The following is a 17,112-nucleotide window of genomic DNA, read 5'->3' on the forward strand; positions in this document are numbered from 1 at the left end:
AACTGCAGTATCTGGCATTAAGGGGGTTCATTGGATTATTGATCAGGGATCAGACAGAATTATTTTTAAATCAATGATTTTTTCGTAACCTTATTGGGTATATAAGTATCCACGTCTATTGGTTTGCTCTGCTATGTATATTCAAAAATATACGTATAAAATTTAAATCTTATTTTAAAATTTAAAATAAATAAACTGTTTTTAAAAAATATAAATTGCTGCATTTTTCAAGGATGCTGATGATATTGAAATTGAAATTGAAAATTCTTGTGATGTAAAAATCTATTTCGCTATAAATTATCCTATTTGGATTTATAGCCACCTCGAATGCGGTCATGCTGGCACAAAAGAAGAAGGCGTTCATTCAAAAGTAGACTTCAATTCCAGTTAGCCGACTAAACAACAACAGGCTGATTTGGTCAGTTGTAGAAAATCAATCATACGCCACATGCGCAGTGGCGGGCGTGGTGAGAAATTGGTGCCAGGACTTTGACAGGCAAGGAATGGCGAGCAGATGTCTCTTGAAAAGCGGTTTAAATATATCCTGTAAATAGTGAATGTGCTATTGAATTCAGTTCAATTAAAGGGCGTAACCGCCAAATCAGATGATAGTTGGTGCTATAAAAATACCAAGTGGCTAATTGCTCAGCCACTTGTGTCTGTTTTTTTTTTGTTTATCGATTTGTGTATAACGACGAACTTGCACCCTATATGTAAGTACGACAGGCAAAACATCAGACCAGAACTCACGCCCACTAGGTGGCCAAAGTGGAAAATAATGCCAAGGTGCAAGAACCACAGGCAGTAATTAAATAGGATTTGCCACCGGAAATCGTCGCGTAAACAAGAGTACGACATCATGGATGTTGGTGGCCAGGAAACCACCTATGAGCCGCTGGACGGACGTGGTTCCGGGCGTTCGAGGAGCAGTCATTCCACAACCGGATCCGGCCTAAGGCGTCTAGGCAGCATGGACAGCCCGGAGTTCGATAACCGTGCCCCCAAGGATCAGAGGCACTCCGTCTACCTGGCTCTACTGGCAGCGGGCATTGGTTTTGTTTTGCCCTACAATAGGTGAGCAGTACATATTGTTATTATTATTAATTAATGACACATTTTGTGTGCGTTTCTTGAACATTCTTTATAGTTTTAAAATCCATCTTCCTAAAATACATTATTATTTTTTTTTTTTTTAATGCATTATAGTTTTTAGCTATCTTAAATATTATTTAATCATCTTACTGCCTTGCAGTTTCATTATTGCGGCGGACTACTGGCAGGCACGATTCCCGGGTCGCCCGGTGGCCCTGGACATGTCGATGACGTACATCTTCGTGGCCTTCGGCACCGTACTGATGAACAACATTGTGCTATCGGTGGCGCCGTTCCAATCGCGAGTGCTCTTCGGCTACATGATATCCTTCACCACGCTGATCTTCGTCGCGGTGTGCGAGGTGGCCTGGCATATGTTCGCCACCAATACCGCTTATCTGGTGAATATGTCAGCTGTTGCCCTGACCGCCATCGGATGTACTGTGCAGCAGTCGAGCTTCTATGGATTCGCCTCCATGCTGCCCAAGCAGTATACCCAGGCGGTGATGGCCGGCGAGAGTATCGCCGGTTTCCTGGTGTCTTCCAATCGGGTCGTTACCAAATTACTGATTAACAACGATCGCGTGTCCACGGTGATCTTCTTTCTGACCTCAACGCTCTACATACTCTTCAGCTACCTGTTGCATGTGGCCACCATTAACTCGCCGTTTGTGCGGTTCCATGTGGAGGCCTGCTCCAAGATCGTTTTGCGGCCGGATGAGGTGAGTGTGCTAATCAAAACGTGAATTTTCCTTAAGGATAACAGTTCGCCTTTCGGGAACAAGTGAATTGTTACGTGGGTAATCGATGGAGGGTGCACTTTGGCAAAAAAAAACATAATTTAATACAATTTTGAAAATTAAAATACGCATTTCTTTGTGCAATTCAGCAGGAGATTGATGGAGTTCCAAGTAGTACTCGATATGGGGTGCTATCGATGGACGGAACCCACACCACGACCACATCGGTCGGACCTCCAGGCAGTGGAAATACCCTTAGTTTTAGCAATCCCGTCTACGAGCTATCCAATCCGACAGCCGGCGAGAGTAGCATTGAAGCCCTTGGACAGCTGCCCGAACTTCCGGCCACGCCCCCAGCTCAGGAGCCTACAACGCCCACGACGGTGGCCTTCAAGGTGCAATCTTAATGTTACGAATGTCAAGAATGTCAATTGACTAAACCCAATATTCTAGGTGGAACACGTTATCACACCACGTCGTTGTCGGCCCAGCAAGTTGGGTGACATCCGCGAGGGATTCGTGACCCGATGGCGAGTGGCCCAGGTGATCTACCCGCACATGGTGTGCATCGCCTTGGCTTATTGTGTGACCCTCTCGCTGTATCCGGGTATCGAGGTTGAGGTGCAGTCATGTGCCCTTCGCTCCTGGATGCCCGTCCTGTTGATGTTCTGCTTTAATACGTCGGACGTGGTTGGCAAGATCCTGGCCGCCAGTCCCTATCCCTGGTCGCGCCGCCAACTGATCCTGCTGTCGGGACTAAGGATTGTGCTGGTGCCGCTCCTACTCCTCTGCTGTGCTCCACGCCAGCGTCCCGTGATCTCCGGCGAGACGGCGCCCTTTGTCTTCACCATCGCCCTGGGCATCACGAATGGATTGGCGGGCAGCCTGCCCATGATGTTGGCACCGGCAAAGGTGCCGGGAACACTCAAGGAGGTCACTGGCAATATAATGACCTTGTCGTATAATGTTGGTCTAACGGTGGGCTCTCTGATTGGATACGTTTTCGAGAGTATGCTGGGACCGCAGCTGGTGAATCCATGTCCCACATATCCCTACGTGCCCGCCTCGATGCTGGAACAGTTCCATGGTCACGGGCATGGACATGGCCATCTACCACATCCTCTGCCCTTGACTAGCACCAGCACAATGAGTCCACCAACCACGGGGGCCACAACGCTGGGGCCACTGCTGCTCAACACCACGCTGGCTACGCTTAGTAGCTCTAGCTCCACCACCAGCACCGCCAGTCCGGCACTGGCCACCGTTATCACCACCACAGCTCTGGCGCTCGCCAGCACGGTGGCCAGCGGAAGTGCCGAGGTGATCAACGCCACCATATCATCGATCCTGTCCACGGTCAGCAGTTCGGTGGGCGATATCAGCGACGAGATGACCACAGATCCTCAGACGCCGGACGCACTGCTCGAAAATATCTAAGCGATATTTGAATAAGACTTGGAAAGACTCCATGCGACACATTCTACACAGCCATATCTACATAAACAAGATTCCGTTGACCTCAAATGCAAATCCTAAAATCTAAATTGAATGCTCCAAAAAGTGTCAGATATTTAGAGTTTGAAAAATGGTTGCTAGAAAGCAGGAAATTGATTGCATCCACACTTATTAACTTCACTGTTCGTCTTTTCATGCCCGCGAACAATAATTTTCATTAGTCAATAGGTTTTTGGCTAGAACCAAATGAAAGTCTTAACAAAACCGTTTAATTTAAATAAAGTAATGCACATTTAATGATAGCGCTAGCTATCACATTCTAGCGCTTTGATGTGGCTAATTAAATACGTAAAATGTCAGATTTTCCGAGTATATATACACAATGCTCAAGAAAAAAACATGTGAACAATGATTCCAATTGATAGCAAGCGCAAATTCTAACTATAGGCAATACTACTCCACTGTACTAATTACTATATATCTATAACTATTAACTGTATAGGGTACTTTGTGATTTCGGTTTGATTTCAGCTGTTCTAGAGCCTAAAGTCTAGAATCCAAATATTAATCTCCGAGAATATACTCAAAGCAAGTGCTATGGATTTCAAATTGCAAACCTGTTGACTCAGATCATTTGCTTAGTGTGAATGGATGTGCTGGCGAATAATTGAAAAATGCCTGTTTATTTTTGTAAGTGTGAGAATTGATTTTTGCATATGCAGGAAATCATAATAAATTTACACAATGAAACCCACATCAGTGGGTGGGTAATAAATAATATTTTGATTTCATTGTAATATGTGTAAGTATGTGAGTTAAATGAATGTCGGATACGATAAGTGTTGTAAGCATTATAAGCCATCAAGTGCAAAAGCTGGTCTAAACATAATTTGTTGCTCTCACTTTTATTAATTTGGCTAAATTGGTAGGAAGGTAATGAAAACCTCTGTGTACCATTTAGAAAAGAAAATATAAAAAAGAAACATTAAATAAATGTTAACATAGAAATATTTAAAAAGATTTACTATTTGTTTTATTCCTTAATAGCGGTTGTCCTAGAAATCTGTTCGTACCAAAATTTAAATTTGTTTAGATGAGCATAATGCGTTGCGAGAAACCGTATTTATTGAATTGACGTAAAAAAGAAATGTGAAGCAAATGATTATTTTGAAATGTTTTACAGAATGTAAAATGTGTTGTAGATTTTCAAAGGACACAGCATTTGGCGCCATAAAAATTAACATTTGGGAAATTTTTATCAATAGTAAGTTTTTCCATACTGCGAAACACTTAAAAAAACATCCCTTTTATAGGACATATTTGGCGTCACCCTGGGATATTTTTTATGGTTTCCGCTATAAACGAAATTTCCGGTAGAGTGATGCTAATGCCATTTTTATTTTGTAAATTTGATGTAAGATACATAAAGCTGTTACACAAATGCTCTGAATAATAAGGTTTATCCATAGGTTTATGTTTATATACATGAAATAAATATATTAAATATATTAGAAATAAATATTATATATAATTTTATAGCTAACAACATATCTTCAGGTTATATAAGGAGTTATATCAATTAATAAATTGCGTTTTAATTAGTCTTCATCAGATTCATCACTACTTTGATAGCTACCATCCTGCCGCCTCAGTTCCATAAACTCATTATTATAACAGTTCAACTAAAAAAAAAGTTAAAAATAAAATCAAGATATATTTGCAAATACGGCAACCAAAATCATACATGATTGAATCTTTTGAAGTCAGACCAAACTCCACGCAATTTGAAAGGCGGGTGCTCGTAGGGATTCCGAAACAGCTTAATATGATTAAGTGTTCCATTGACATAATCCTTTCTGAGAAAATCGTAGAACCGATAAAGAGATATTGATTTAATATTTTTGCACTTTATTAGAAATAAATAAAGGAAGTTGCTTTCATTTTCCGCTGCGTAATGGGTCGATGTAATTTCCAAGACTTCGAGATCTTCCAATCGAATTAGCATAAAGATGAACTGTTTCTTGGCCAGACCGAGTCGTAATCGTTTCAGCCAACTAAGTTTTGTTACTTCAACCAGCTCTAAAAATTCCAGATTCGAATTATCCAGAATTAAGGACTGAAGATTCTCTAAAACTTTCAGTTCCTTAAGAAGCTGACACAGGGATATACCAAGAGGATTGTCGATCTGCAAGTCTGTCAGATTTCTTAGCTGAGATATATATTCGATATCTTTCATGTGGCTAACAATGCATTCGTAGGATTGCAAATCCTTGAACAGCGACACCAACCTAAGGTCCTGAGATGCAAATGCAAGTGTTCTTAACTTTTGAGGGTACTGCAAGGCTATTGTGTTCAATAGGTTCGCCGCATCTTGTGTATTGTAATTAAGGTAAATTTTTAATTCCTCTAAATTTGGTAAATTGGCCAAGAGTACCAAGTGCGTGGGAGTCAAGGTGCCGTACAATTGCGTTAAAAAATTAAGCTGAGCGTCCAAGGGCTCTTCATCATCCGCAGTTATCAATGCACGAATGTCAGTTTGATGAGTTTGGTTCTCATATGCGAATGAACCCGGGACCAGCCGACACTTTTGACAATAATTCACGACTGCCTGATTTTTTGTATCTTTCGGTGGCTGTTCCCAATATTTTACTTCGGGCAGACCGAGCTGAAGGCTTTCCAAGGATCTTATGCCAGCGAGGTGGCCAACTTCTTGGTTAGTAAGTTTCGTATTCTGAATGACGAGTCTTTTGAGTACTTGAGGCTGCTTGGATGCCAGGACACCGAACAACTCTATCAGAGATCCCTGCGGATGAACGGTAAGTGTAAGCTCCTCAAGTTGCTCTAAGTTGGCTAGTTCACTTATATATCTTGAGCAAAAGAAACCACTTTTGAGTATCCTCAAGCTCTTGATCTTTACCACCTCTTCGAGTTCCTCTGGGTCAAGGAATGCAGTTTCTAATTCTTGCAGTGTGTGTTTCTCCAAGGCGCCCAACGCCCTAAAGAGCTCCACCAATGAGCCGCTCATAATTTTTCCCCTTATCTCCAACCGTTTCAAATTTCTTAAATTGGCAAGAGGGGCAAGGATACTCCCATAACTCAGGATGCTTTGTACAAACACTTCCAGTACGAGGGTCACAGATTCGTGGCTATGGACGAAACGAATATGGCAAAATTCGGTTTTAATTTTATCCACTCGGTTTGCGGTATCTGTAATCGCATCAAGTTGCTGCAGTTTAACCGCGATTATCTGCTCTATTTGAACAAATGAACATCGAATGGTGGTAAGCGTGGGTATGGAAGCGAGGACGGCAAGTTCTGCATCGGAAATCGATACCTTTTTATTGAGCACAATCCCGGCGATAGAGACCGAGAATTGTTCTGATGAATTTGGCATTGTAGCTGGTAAAACATTGGCATCATACCGGCCTATGCAATGGAGACGATGTGCATGCAGATAATCTTCGTCGAAGGCCAATTGCAATAGATTTGGATCTTTGGTCTGCCAATACTGATAATACGCACGAGTGACGGCTAACGGTCTATGTGCCCTATAAGTCACTTTGAGGAAATCCTCCTCCTTCTCATTGTAATACGGATTGTCTGGATTATATTGCATGGGGTGACCCAGAATGTAGATATTAGTAAGCTTTCCGCTTAAGGGCAAGTCCGAATAGAACGATTTATCCCGCAAACAGCACCTGATTGAAACCACTGAGCCAATGGATGCCAAGGCGATGGCCTCTGCGTTGCTGACATATGTTTCTGGGATGCATATGCTCTGGATCTGCTGGTGTTCCTGGAAACGACTAAAGAGCTTCACCAGCGATCCCTCGAGATGCTCGCCACACAGAATTAATGCCTTGAGTTGCGGCAGATTGGCCAGGGCTGCGTACTCGGATGCATCTACCTCTTTCATCACAAAGCTCAGATATTCCAGTTGATTGCAATGAGGTACTATACCGGATAACCTGCCAAATATTTCGGAATTTCTTAGCGTGAGTCTTCGTAGGTTTGGATTCAGTTTACACAGCTCGACCAGGATTCTGGAATCCAATCGAACATTCAGCTCTAGTTTCTCTAGCTGAGTGATCTGCGGCACGATCTCAAGTCTGAATCCTAAAAGAATTGATTTATTGATTACTTAAAGAAAAAATTAAATTAAAAAAATTAAGTACCGTTTATGTTCATAGAGAGCTCCCTCAGTTTTGGCTTGCCATGAAACGATTTTATGAGGTCCTCAAATCTTTCTAAGTAATCACCCCAGTAACGTGTTGGTTCGTAAATTACCTTTAATGACTCCACTTGTTTGTTTTCCATAATGTGATGTTTGAAATTTATCCAGAACATTTTCTTTTCATTGTTCGACAATCCATACATGTGCGAATGAAGGTTTGAGAAATTAATCTCTATGCATATAGACGTATTGAGGAATGTGTTTTCAATACACAGCTCCTTATAAAGAGAAAGACTCCATTTTTTGAACTCCTTGTTGAGATGATCACAGCAAATAGCAAAATTTATAAGATCACTGTACTTTAAAAATATATCATTGGTTTGTTTGAATGCGCAGTTTTTGTGAATTTGGCGAAATATTTTTATATAAACAGTAAGGGTTCAAGCTAAAAATCGTTGTCTTTTCTTCTAAACCTAAATATTCCTTCATCGTTTCAAGTTCGGCGTTATCCATCCTATCGAACAGCTAATGCTCACTGACTAACCGCAAACGAAAAAAGGTTTATTTTGTGTATTCGGTTATCTTGAATGATAAGCTGTCAAATGTAATAAAAAGCAAATTCTCTGGAACACCATGTCTTTTGTATACCCTTTGATAATGCAGCTCATATATTTTTTTTGTTACTATTACCATTATCTAATCTAAAGAAAACCATTTTTGATGAAGTATTTGCGAAAAAAAGATTAGCAATATAAATAAGGGGACTTCCCGAAAAAATGAACGACCTTTGAATTTTTTATACTAAGTTGAACAATGGGGAAATGTTTTTCCGTATTTGGGAATAGCGGTTTAAAGGACCTTTTTTCACGAGGGTGGCAGCATCGTCGTTCTTAAAATTCCCGCATGATGGCGTCCCCTTGCTGACATAAAGCTGTAATGTACAATATTCTTCTTTGCGATATAAAAGTTTAGTATAATTAATACATATGTTTTATTAAATAAATTTGTTCACAAAGCGTTGGAAATTTATTGTTCGTTTTGGCCCTCTGATGATATAATATTATGGGTTTCTTTCAGTCTTTCCTGATTAGCAGTTTCAGTTCAGTTTAACCATAAGGTAGCAACTGGTTTAGACCCAGTTCCAAATAAAAGATTTGGTGATCTTTTTCTTTAATCTCCGCCTTATGATTTGCTATTACTTTTAGGTCTTCACTATTTATTTTATCTTTATCCTTTATTTGAGCCTTAAGTGAAAATATTACCCCTTTATTTTTTTCCAGTGTTTCGCTTTTTTGGCCTATCTGATTTTTGAGGGATGCTATAAGAGATTTATATTCTTTCTCTTCAGAAATTATCCCACAAATTTGAACGCTTAGAGATTGGATTATATGTTCGTTTCAATATTTTTCCTATCGCTTTCTTTCAAACGAGCTTAGAGTGTTGCTTTAAGATCTTGTTTGTCCTTTAGCTTTTCATCATTGTCGCCTGTCTGAGACTTTAAGGACTTAATAAGTTGTGAGTTGTCTCTTTCTGTTTTAGTCTTCTCATTAATCTGAGCTTCGAGGGAAGAAATAAGTAACTTTTTTTTCTTTTCGCTTTCTTTAAGAAAAAAAATTGTTGATCTTAGCTTTGATTTATTGCTGTTTGTTTCAAGATCTTGGCTAGAGTTTAACTTTTCTTTTCCTAAGGTTGACAATTCCTCCTCTATTTTTTTAATTATGCTTGCCTGAGCATCCAATCTATCCTTATAATCTGATTTATAAACGTTGTTAGACATTTTTAAGGCCTCAATTATCTCGTTTTTGTCCTTAATTTTATCGTTGAATATGGCCAACTTTTCGTAGGCAATTGCCAATATAAATTCCATCTCTATTAGCTTATTTTCATGTACCATTCGTAAGTTAATTTTATCATCGAAATCGTTGCAGTCACAATTACTCGTCTTAAAAGATAAATGCTAGAGATTATGTTCTTTAAATAGAAATACTATATATACCTTCGAAGATGATTCTGTGTCATTAGATGCAATATGGCGCTTTTACTTCTTGAATTCATAGGGATAGAAAATATGCAGACTGCATTGGTTGGTGGGAAAAAGCGAACTGAAAGGTAAATTTAAGTTTTTGCTATAATAATATAATATCTCCTGGTGGTGTTCATTGCCTTACAATAATCTAATCACGAGTTTGATTAAATATTGCAAAGTTAGATAAGCTATCGCTTCAAAACCGCAGAATTGATTGAGTATTATTTTTTTTTGCCCTGCAATCCCACGGCTTTTCCACTTTCCAATTTTGTCATATAAATGTAAATGATTTTTTATCAGAATTTGGGATTTTCATTAATTACGAATTCAGATCGTGGGAAACATGTATAATGAATACAAATTGAATCAATTAGACGGCATCCGCTTGGAAATGAAAACCAAGAGATAAAGTCTGGGAAAACGGGGGCGATTGCTTCGGCCAAATACGAATTAATTTATTCTTTTCCATGTTCTTTTCGGCAGTTGGCCGTTGTAAAATCATTTTCCATTTCGCTGGCGGTAGAAAATGGCAGGAAAACAGGTTAAGTCGAGAGGACAAGCAGGTTCAACAACAACAACAAGATAGGCAATTAAATTTATTTTATTTCTCTTTCCCGTTTCGTTTTTAAGGTTCTTAAGCTAGTGCTGGAAATCGTAGACAACACTTTCGTTTCACGGCGAAGCGGACGCGATAGGCAAACTTTGCTGCACCAGGATACCCAGCCCCTCAATGGCCCCGCCACTTCCTCTTCCACTCACTCTTCGAATCCTTTGCTTTACATAGATAGCGGAAGTTCTTGGCCCTGTTTTCGGGCCCTCCCGATTGCATATGCAGCTACTTTTATCGATTGGCTAAAGTTCGCACTCCTTGCCTATATATATTTAGGCCTCGTCCTGCCAGCTTTTGGTTCCTCCTCCGACGCAATGTCATTGTCCCTGGGCGACTATTAACCCCTTCTGCATGGTAATATTAAATAGTCCATATCCGGGGCCAATGAACTACAGTGAAGTGATTAGGCTGTGGAAGTTATCATTCAAAAGTATTGAACTATCTAGAACCAAAACAGGACTCAGTTTTTTTTACCTTCTTACCTTCCAATACTATTAATTCTTCGATTATTAGTTTGCGTTTAATAAGCCATTCTTTTATTTAATTATTATTAAATATCTAAGAATATATTCTAGAAATATTCAATAGAAAGGACTTTTTTTATTGAATGCTTGTATTTTTTCTAGTGTTATAGTTTTAAAGAAACTATGTTATTACTGTTTATTAGATATTTAATATTGATACAACTTAACATTTTCGCAATGTCTTTAAATTGAATTGCAAATAAAAAGTAGTGATTGCGACTTCAGTTCACCCTTGAGAACTTTTCCTTAAGGACAACTATTTGCCGACTTCTAACGACAAGTTAGTCTCCTTGGTAGTCGAATTTTGCACCACATTCAGTATTTTGGGGGGTGGGGTGCTTCCGCCACATAAATTTCCTTCGAATGGGGGTCAGAGGATGTTGAAGAGGGTTGGCGGGGGTGGCTAGTATCCGGCGGCAGAACGACGAAGCACGATTCGCTGGGGCAACAAAAACAAGAGTGGAGCCAAGCAGAAGAGCAGCAGCAAACTACTTCTAATAACGACAATCAACGCTCTTCGGGTTGTTTGGGTGCTGTGTAATTACATGACAGCAACAGCAACAGACAACAACAGCAATAACAACGGACAGCAACAACAAGAACAACAACAACAACTGCAGTTGCAGCAACATTACGAATTACGATAATAATTTCCATTTCTAATTTCCTTGCCACGCAAAAGGCCTTTGCACTTGCCGAGGCTGCCAAGCTGCCGAGCTGAACTGCAGCCAACCACCCACCCAGCATAGAACATCCTCCACCACCCAGAAAGTGACAGCACCACCCACCACCCACAACCCACAGCCCTTTTTCCGGCAACAACAGGCTAAACAGACGGCCAAAAACACTTGGATAAAAAATACGATTAAAGGACATTAAGGAAAAATGAAAGATTCTTTAAATAAATTTTGTAATATTAATTTGAGAGAAGTCTTAACTTGGTATATACAATTAGTATATATAATATTTAATGAAAGCAAGCCAAAAGAACAATAATAATAATAATAATATATAATATATACATAAAACATCTATGAAATTCACTGTCAATATCAATTTAATGTTAATGTATAAATTCAAATACTATTTTAGTTACATAAATAAATATAACTTTATAATAATAATGTATTAAACCTAACGATACCTACTTTGATGTATTATTTGACAAAATAATTTCAAATATATAGCTCGTTTTGTTTCAGTGTACGCAATTAGAGGACGCTGGTGGAGGTGATGGCCGTCGAGCCAGACGTTGGCATAATTTCGATGCAGAAATCTAACAGAATGCAAATGCAATCATTGACTTTTTAGCTTATAACGAAATAAGCGTCGTGTTTATTGGTTGGCTGAACGAGCACAAGCCTCGAACCCCTTCCCCCACCCCCTACTACGACCCCTCGCCGTTTTCCATCGCCTGGAAAAGTGAGGAAAATAGAAAATAGGAGAACATTGCCGGAACTGTGGGGAGTGCACTTATAAATTCAAAGCCTCGGCGGGGCTACTAAGTGGGTGGTGGTAACAACGGGTGGTTCCCGGAGCAGCCGCAACTAAGAATTTCACACAATCTAAGCCTAAGTTGGCCAAAGTGCACAGACCAGATGCAGAGAAATTTGTTGTTGTTCTTAAACAATAAGTGCTGAGTTACATAGAAGTTATTTGCATTTGCAAGATACTGAAATTCTATTATTATAGATTAAATGCTAAAGCTCTAGAACTAAATTCAAATCAAACCTACGGCACTTGAACCTCAAGTTATTTAAGAGAGAAGCAGGAGTAAGCTTCTAGTTTCGCTTATATATAAATAAAAATTAAAAAATAAATATAAATAAAATAATAAATCTTAATCTGGCGCTTCAGTTAAATCGCTTTGCTCTTTTTAAATTCCGTGAATTATCTGGTCTGAATCTGCTGATACGCATAAGCCAAGTATATCTGGGCCCACACTTGGGCGCTCGTCTTAAATGGGCTGAGCTTTCCACATGGCAGTGGAAAGGATATCGAGGATATGCGTTGTCGGTTGTCATCGGGCAGGTGGAAGTTGTATCCTTTTTTCGTCTCACTTCTCCCAGTCCAGCAAGCGCAGGAGCCGCAGAGCGAAATTTCCTTTTATGCCGCCACGCCCAGGATCTCCAAGGATGTTGCCTTTGTTTTTGTAATTTGATAATGCATTTGATTAAGGAAATGAAATTTTTATTAAGGCTGTTTGCCCATTCGCGTCGCTGGCATCGCGCCTTTCTTTTATGATTTAACCCCCAACCCCACCCCCTCGCACATGCCATGCGTGCGTGTTGCCTTTTGGCCTTTTTCCCTTCGCATTTTCGCCATTTCCCACTTTTCCCCCATTTTTCCTGCGTATTTTCCCTAAGACGGCAGTTTTGTTTTCGCATAATTTCTTTGAGTGCGGTTTGGATCTGGGCACTTTTACGATGCGCCAAAAAGAAAATGGGCGGCATGCTACCTGGCATTCCCACTTTCCCCTTCTATTATTCAGTTGGAAAATTTGCATTGCAATGGTTAAATATATAATTTAACTTTATCCCGCACCATTCCGTTGGCCTTTGTGTTTTTCTTTTTTTTTTTGGCTATGACTTTGTTATCCTTTGTCTGAATTCCCGCAGGTGAGTGTGCAGGTGTGGGTACGCGCTTAGTTAATGTGTTGATGGACAGATTGACAGAAAATAAATAATGAGTGCACGCCGGGGAATCGTAAATAATATAAAATTGGACATTGTAATTGCATTTTCCCACACCGCGTCAAATAAAAAGCCGCACAAAAATGATTGTGTGTTTGCTGTTCCACATTTTCCCCAGCGGACGCGAAAATTTATCACATTTCTTTTTTGTTTTTCAGCGGCCTGGGACATGTCACGAAACGAGGGGGTGGGAGGGGTGGAAAATTCTGAGGAGGCTTTTCACTGGCAAAGAGTGCAATGGAATTCGCATTCAACACCATGGAAAACCCTTCGTGCGCTAACTAAGTGCGCTCACTTAACTCCAAAAAAAAAGAAGAAATAAAAACAAGAAAAACAAACTTTTGCTATTGTTATTAAATTTTTTCACATTTTATTATTCGCCAACAGAGGGCGGGTGTGGGAAATCCTCGGCTGGTCATTGACTTTACCAGCAACTTTCCACTTGGCATTTAACGAGCATGTTAAGTGTTAGAATGAAGCCTACTTCTGTGCGTTTGCCACCCACCCATTTGGGCCCACTGTTTACATTATTTTGTTGCCAAAACCTCACAGACATTGTCCTCGGACAACAAAAGTTGTGTTGCCGTTATTCATCGCTTCTTAAAGCGGCTAAAAACTTTCGGCTGTTAGCCGAAATCTGTTAGACTTAAGCCATTTCAGCACTGCAACACACCGGAATGTGGGTCATTGGCTGTAATGTTGTTTTAAAGAGGTGGCCGCATTTATTATTAAAATTTAATCAACCTGAATTGTTTGTTAAGAAAACCAGATCGATGTGAAGGCCAGGAAATCATTTGGCTGGTAAAATGGTTAGGGATACTCGGTGTTTTTTAAATTTAATATTTTTTTGTATAGTTGGGAGCTTGTTTTTGAAAAGTATTTAAGAGAAAACATATAATGCTTTTCTTTTAATTTTTGTAATATATTAGCAAAGCTAATCTTCAATTCCTATCGCAAACGTAAGCAGTTTAAACCAGTTTAAGCCACTTTTATTTAAATGCTTTTAAGTAATATCTTTAAGTTAAGACTAAGACCTAAAATTATTGTGAATGAAGTTTCCTTTGGTATTGTTATGGTTTAAGTATTCGAATGTAAAAATAAAATTATATTAAAGTTCAATAAATTGTAACTTAATATAAAGTTTTGCAACATTGTATTTTGAGGAATGAAAACATGAGTAAAAATAAATCCTGGCCAGGACTTGTCTGAAGGAGAAAGTTTAACAGGGCCAGGATGAAAAATAGTGTGCTGTAAGGACAATACTGGTTGGACAACCTAATCAAACATGTTGGCTGCCTCCCCTGCAACCCAAACAAGTTGAAACACTCCACATCTGACTTCAAGCACGTTCGAAACAAGCGCATTGAAAGACAACCAGCAACTGTTCCCATTCAATTTCCTCTCAACTTTCAATTTGAATGAAAGGCGCGAAAGAAGTTTCGCAAATTTGGGCAAGGACAATGAGAAAGTCCAGGGGCGTGTTTGCATTGGACTTACCTCAAAGTCAGTCATTTGGAATAGACAATGGGTCGCAATTACAGCCACGCCGTTCCGTTTGAAATGTTTGCTGGCAAGCTTCGGGGTTTCGAGGGTTTCAGGGGTTAAGGGTTTTGAGGGCTGCGGGTTAAGCATGCTATGCAAAGCAAACACACATGCGTGAGTGAAAAGTTTACTGCGTTCGGATGAGATGGGGGGCAAGAGCTATGTCTCATTGTCTCCCGAACGCCAAAGGATATACGCGATGGAGAAGCGACAGGAAACAGGATCGCCATGCGGCGGATATGGGAAATTATTCATCCTTTGCCGCAGCTACAAGCCGGAAATGGTGCTATCCATGGATTGGGAATCCCTTTCCTTTATTCCCCCTCGGTTCAGCTCGCATTGCGGCTGTTCTCCGGCCAACTGGCCAACTTTGCAGTCACCTGGACATTGCCAATGGCATTGCCAACTAAGCGATTTATAAACGATTTGCCAAACTTCGTTTCGACCTTTTCGGGTTTTTGCGGCTGCTGTCTTTCGTCCTTCGTCCTTCTGGTCGTCCTTCCCATTCACCTGCGGCCAGGTGTTAAGTGTTTTTTTTTTCCAGCCATCCATTTTTCAGGTGGGCGAGGCTGCGAGTAGGCCAAATATTTGCTAATGAGTTCTGCCATTCTATTTATATATGTATGTATGCCATTTGCGACCTTTTTTTGGGCGGAGCAGAATACATATAATATTACCTATGCAAATGGGAATTTTCGGTCTGTTAGGTCTACCATGTATTGATTTTCAAGCATTGTTTGGTGTGCTGTTTTTTTTTTCTAAAGTGCTACGAAATTAAATTTGAACTGAGGGGGCACATGGAAACCCAATTCATTTGAAATTTTGTAAATATTCCCTCAAAGTTTTAAAATTAAAATGTTGGAATACTTTCAAAAACTTTTTAATTGGTGTGGATACCATTTCGGCTATCAAAAGTTAAGCCGAACCATTTGTTAATGAAGTGTAATTAAACAAAAAGTTGATATTAAGTATATTGTTTTAAAATGGCCAACTTTTATCATAAAGTCTACTTCAAGAGGACTTCGTTTTTAATTTGTGTAAAACACAAACAATTATTGCTGCTTGAAATAACTGCCTGTAATAGCAGTTGCTGGTCAACAACAGTTTTTGCCTTTTCTGTTTTGATTGGAATTGGGCTCTGTGATTGTTTCCGTCCGAACGACAAAACACGAATTGCAAATTTGAGCCACGCATCATTGATAGCTCGTCATTGGAATTCAGTTTGCATTGTTCGTGGGTGCCGGCCGATCCGTCGACAATGGACACGATGCTGGCCAGGATGGTGGAGAGGGGTCATCAGGAGCAGGACGCGTTGGGGGTTCTGTATATGAATCCGGGGCTTTCGTCTCTTGTTTGCGGTTGTGTTTGCGGTTTTATCGGTGACCTATGGCTATCAATTTGCATCAACGATAATATATATCTACATATTAATTTACATGTCTATACGTTTATTTCCTTAATGTGACTGCAACAGATTTCATTTCATTTATATGGATTTGATAATATGTTGGCTAATTAATTTAAATCACTGCACATAAAGAGGACCATTTGATGTGACAATAAAAAGTACATTTTTACCATTAGCTCTATTTTTTAGTTTTTTTTAGTTTTCATCGCTTTGTTTTGCATTCTACTTTTTCCTTTTTTCGTTGTGCAATTAAGCTTGAAATAGTTATTTTCTATTTTAGCTAATTAAGTTGGCTAGCCGCCATGACAGTTTGTGTCTAACTTTGCAATTATATTTAAATAATAACAGGAAAATTTTAAAGCAAAAAAGCAAACTAGGTCACATTTAAGGCGATGATAACTAATTCTAAGCTAAAATCAATCTATTCAAATCGATTCAAGCTTTACTCATTTATATCATATAGTATTTCCAAATTACAACAAGCATAAGCACGTATGAATTTCATTTTAAAAACATAATTACTTTTGTCACGTTGAAAAATACATTTTTAATAGGTTTTTTTTTGCCATGTCTGTCAAAGTTTAATACTTTTGCCCTGAAAATCCAATTGATCCTGAGGCCTTTTCGGTCACAGAAAATTGAATTCCCACGAAGGCATTGCAAATTGATTTTTAATACAATTCAACCGCAGGCGAATAAACTGCACGAAATGGGTGCCAGACGAATCTTTTACATGAAAGTGTTTTTAAGTATGTATATATATATTTGCTGAACTCCATGCGGCCCCGCCCATTCCGCCCACTCTGTATTTGGGTGTTGTGTTTCCGAGGATTTATCGCACTTGGTCT

General features: G+C 39.5%; 3 protein-coding genes across 4 annotated transcripts; 1 reads left to right on the top strand and 2 right to left on the bottom strand.

Annotated features, from left to right (window-relative positions):
* Positions 1-366: 366 nt before the first annotated feature.
* On the top strand, positions 367-4,307 carry LOC6605500 (equilibrative nucleoside transporter 4). 2 transcript variants are annotated; one of them, XM_002030297.2, is made up of 4 exons: positions 367-1,074; positions 1,253-1,814; positions 1,982-2,227; positions 2,286-4,307. In XM_002030297.2, exons 1-4 carry the CDS (start codon positions 860-862, stop codon positions 3,267-3,269), a joined length of 2,007 nt encoding a protein of 668 aa, XP_002030333.1. In that variant the 5' UTR covers positions 367-859; the 3' UTR covers positions 3,270-4,307. The 2 variants fall into 2 exon arrangements, with proteins under 2 accessions (XP_002030333.1, XP_032574555.1); XM_032718664.1 differs by having other exon boundaries at positions 1,985-2,227.
* A 290-nt stretch (positions 4,308-4,597) lies between these two features.
* Positions 4,598-7,992, bottom strand: LOC6605501. Its single transcript, XM_032718662.1, is given in 4 exon segments — positions 4,598-4,969; positions 5,032-7,403; positions 7,463-7,883; positions 7,885-7,992. Coding segments are annotated over 4 exon segments (2,967 nt in total). The 5' UTR covers positions 7,975-7,992; the 3' UTR covers positions 4,598-4,885.
* A 477-nt stretch (positions 7,993-8,469) lies between these two features.
* LOC116800990 (myosin heavy chain, clone 203) lies at positions 8,470-14,826 on the bottom strand. Its single transcript, XM_032718034.1, is given in 4 exon segments — positions 8,470-8,552; positions 8,555-8,860; positions 8,863-9,403; positions 14,812-14,826. Coding segments are annotated over 4 exon segments (945 nt in total).
* Between the last annotated feature and the right edge of the window lie 2,286 nt (positions 14,827-17,112).

Source organism: Drosophila sechellia, chromosome 3L, assembly GCF_004382195.2.
Source record: "Drosophila sechellia strain sech25 chromosome 3L, ASM438219v1, whole genome shotgun sequence".
Lineage (NCBI taxonomy): Eukaryota > Metazoa > Arthropoda > Insecta > Diptera > Drosophilidae > Drosophila > Drosophila sechellia.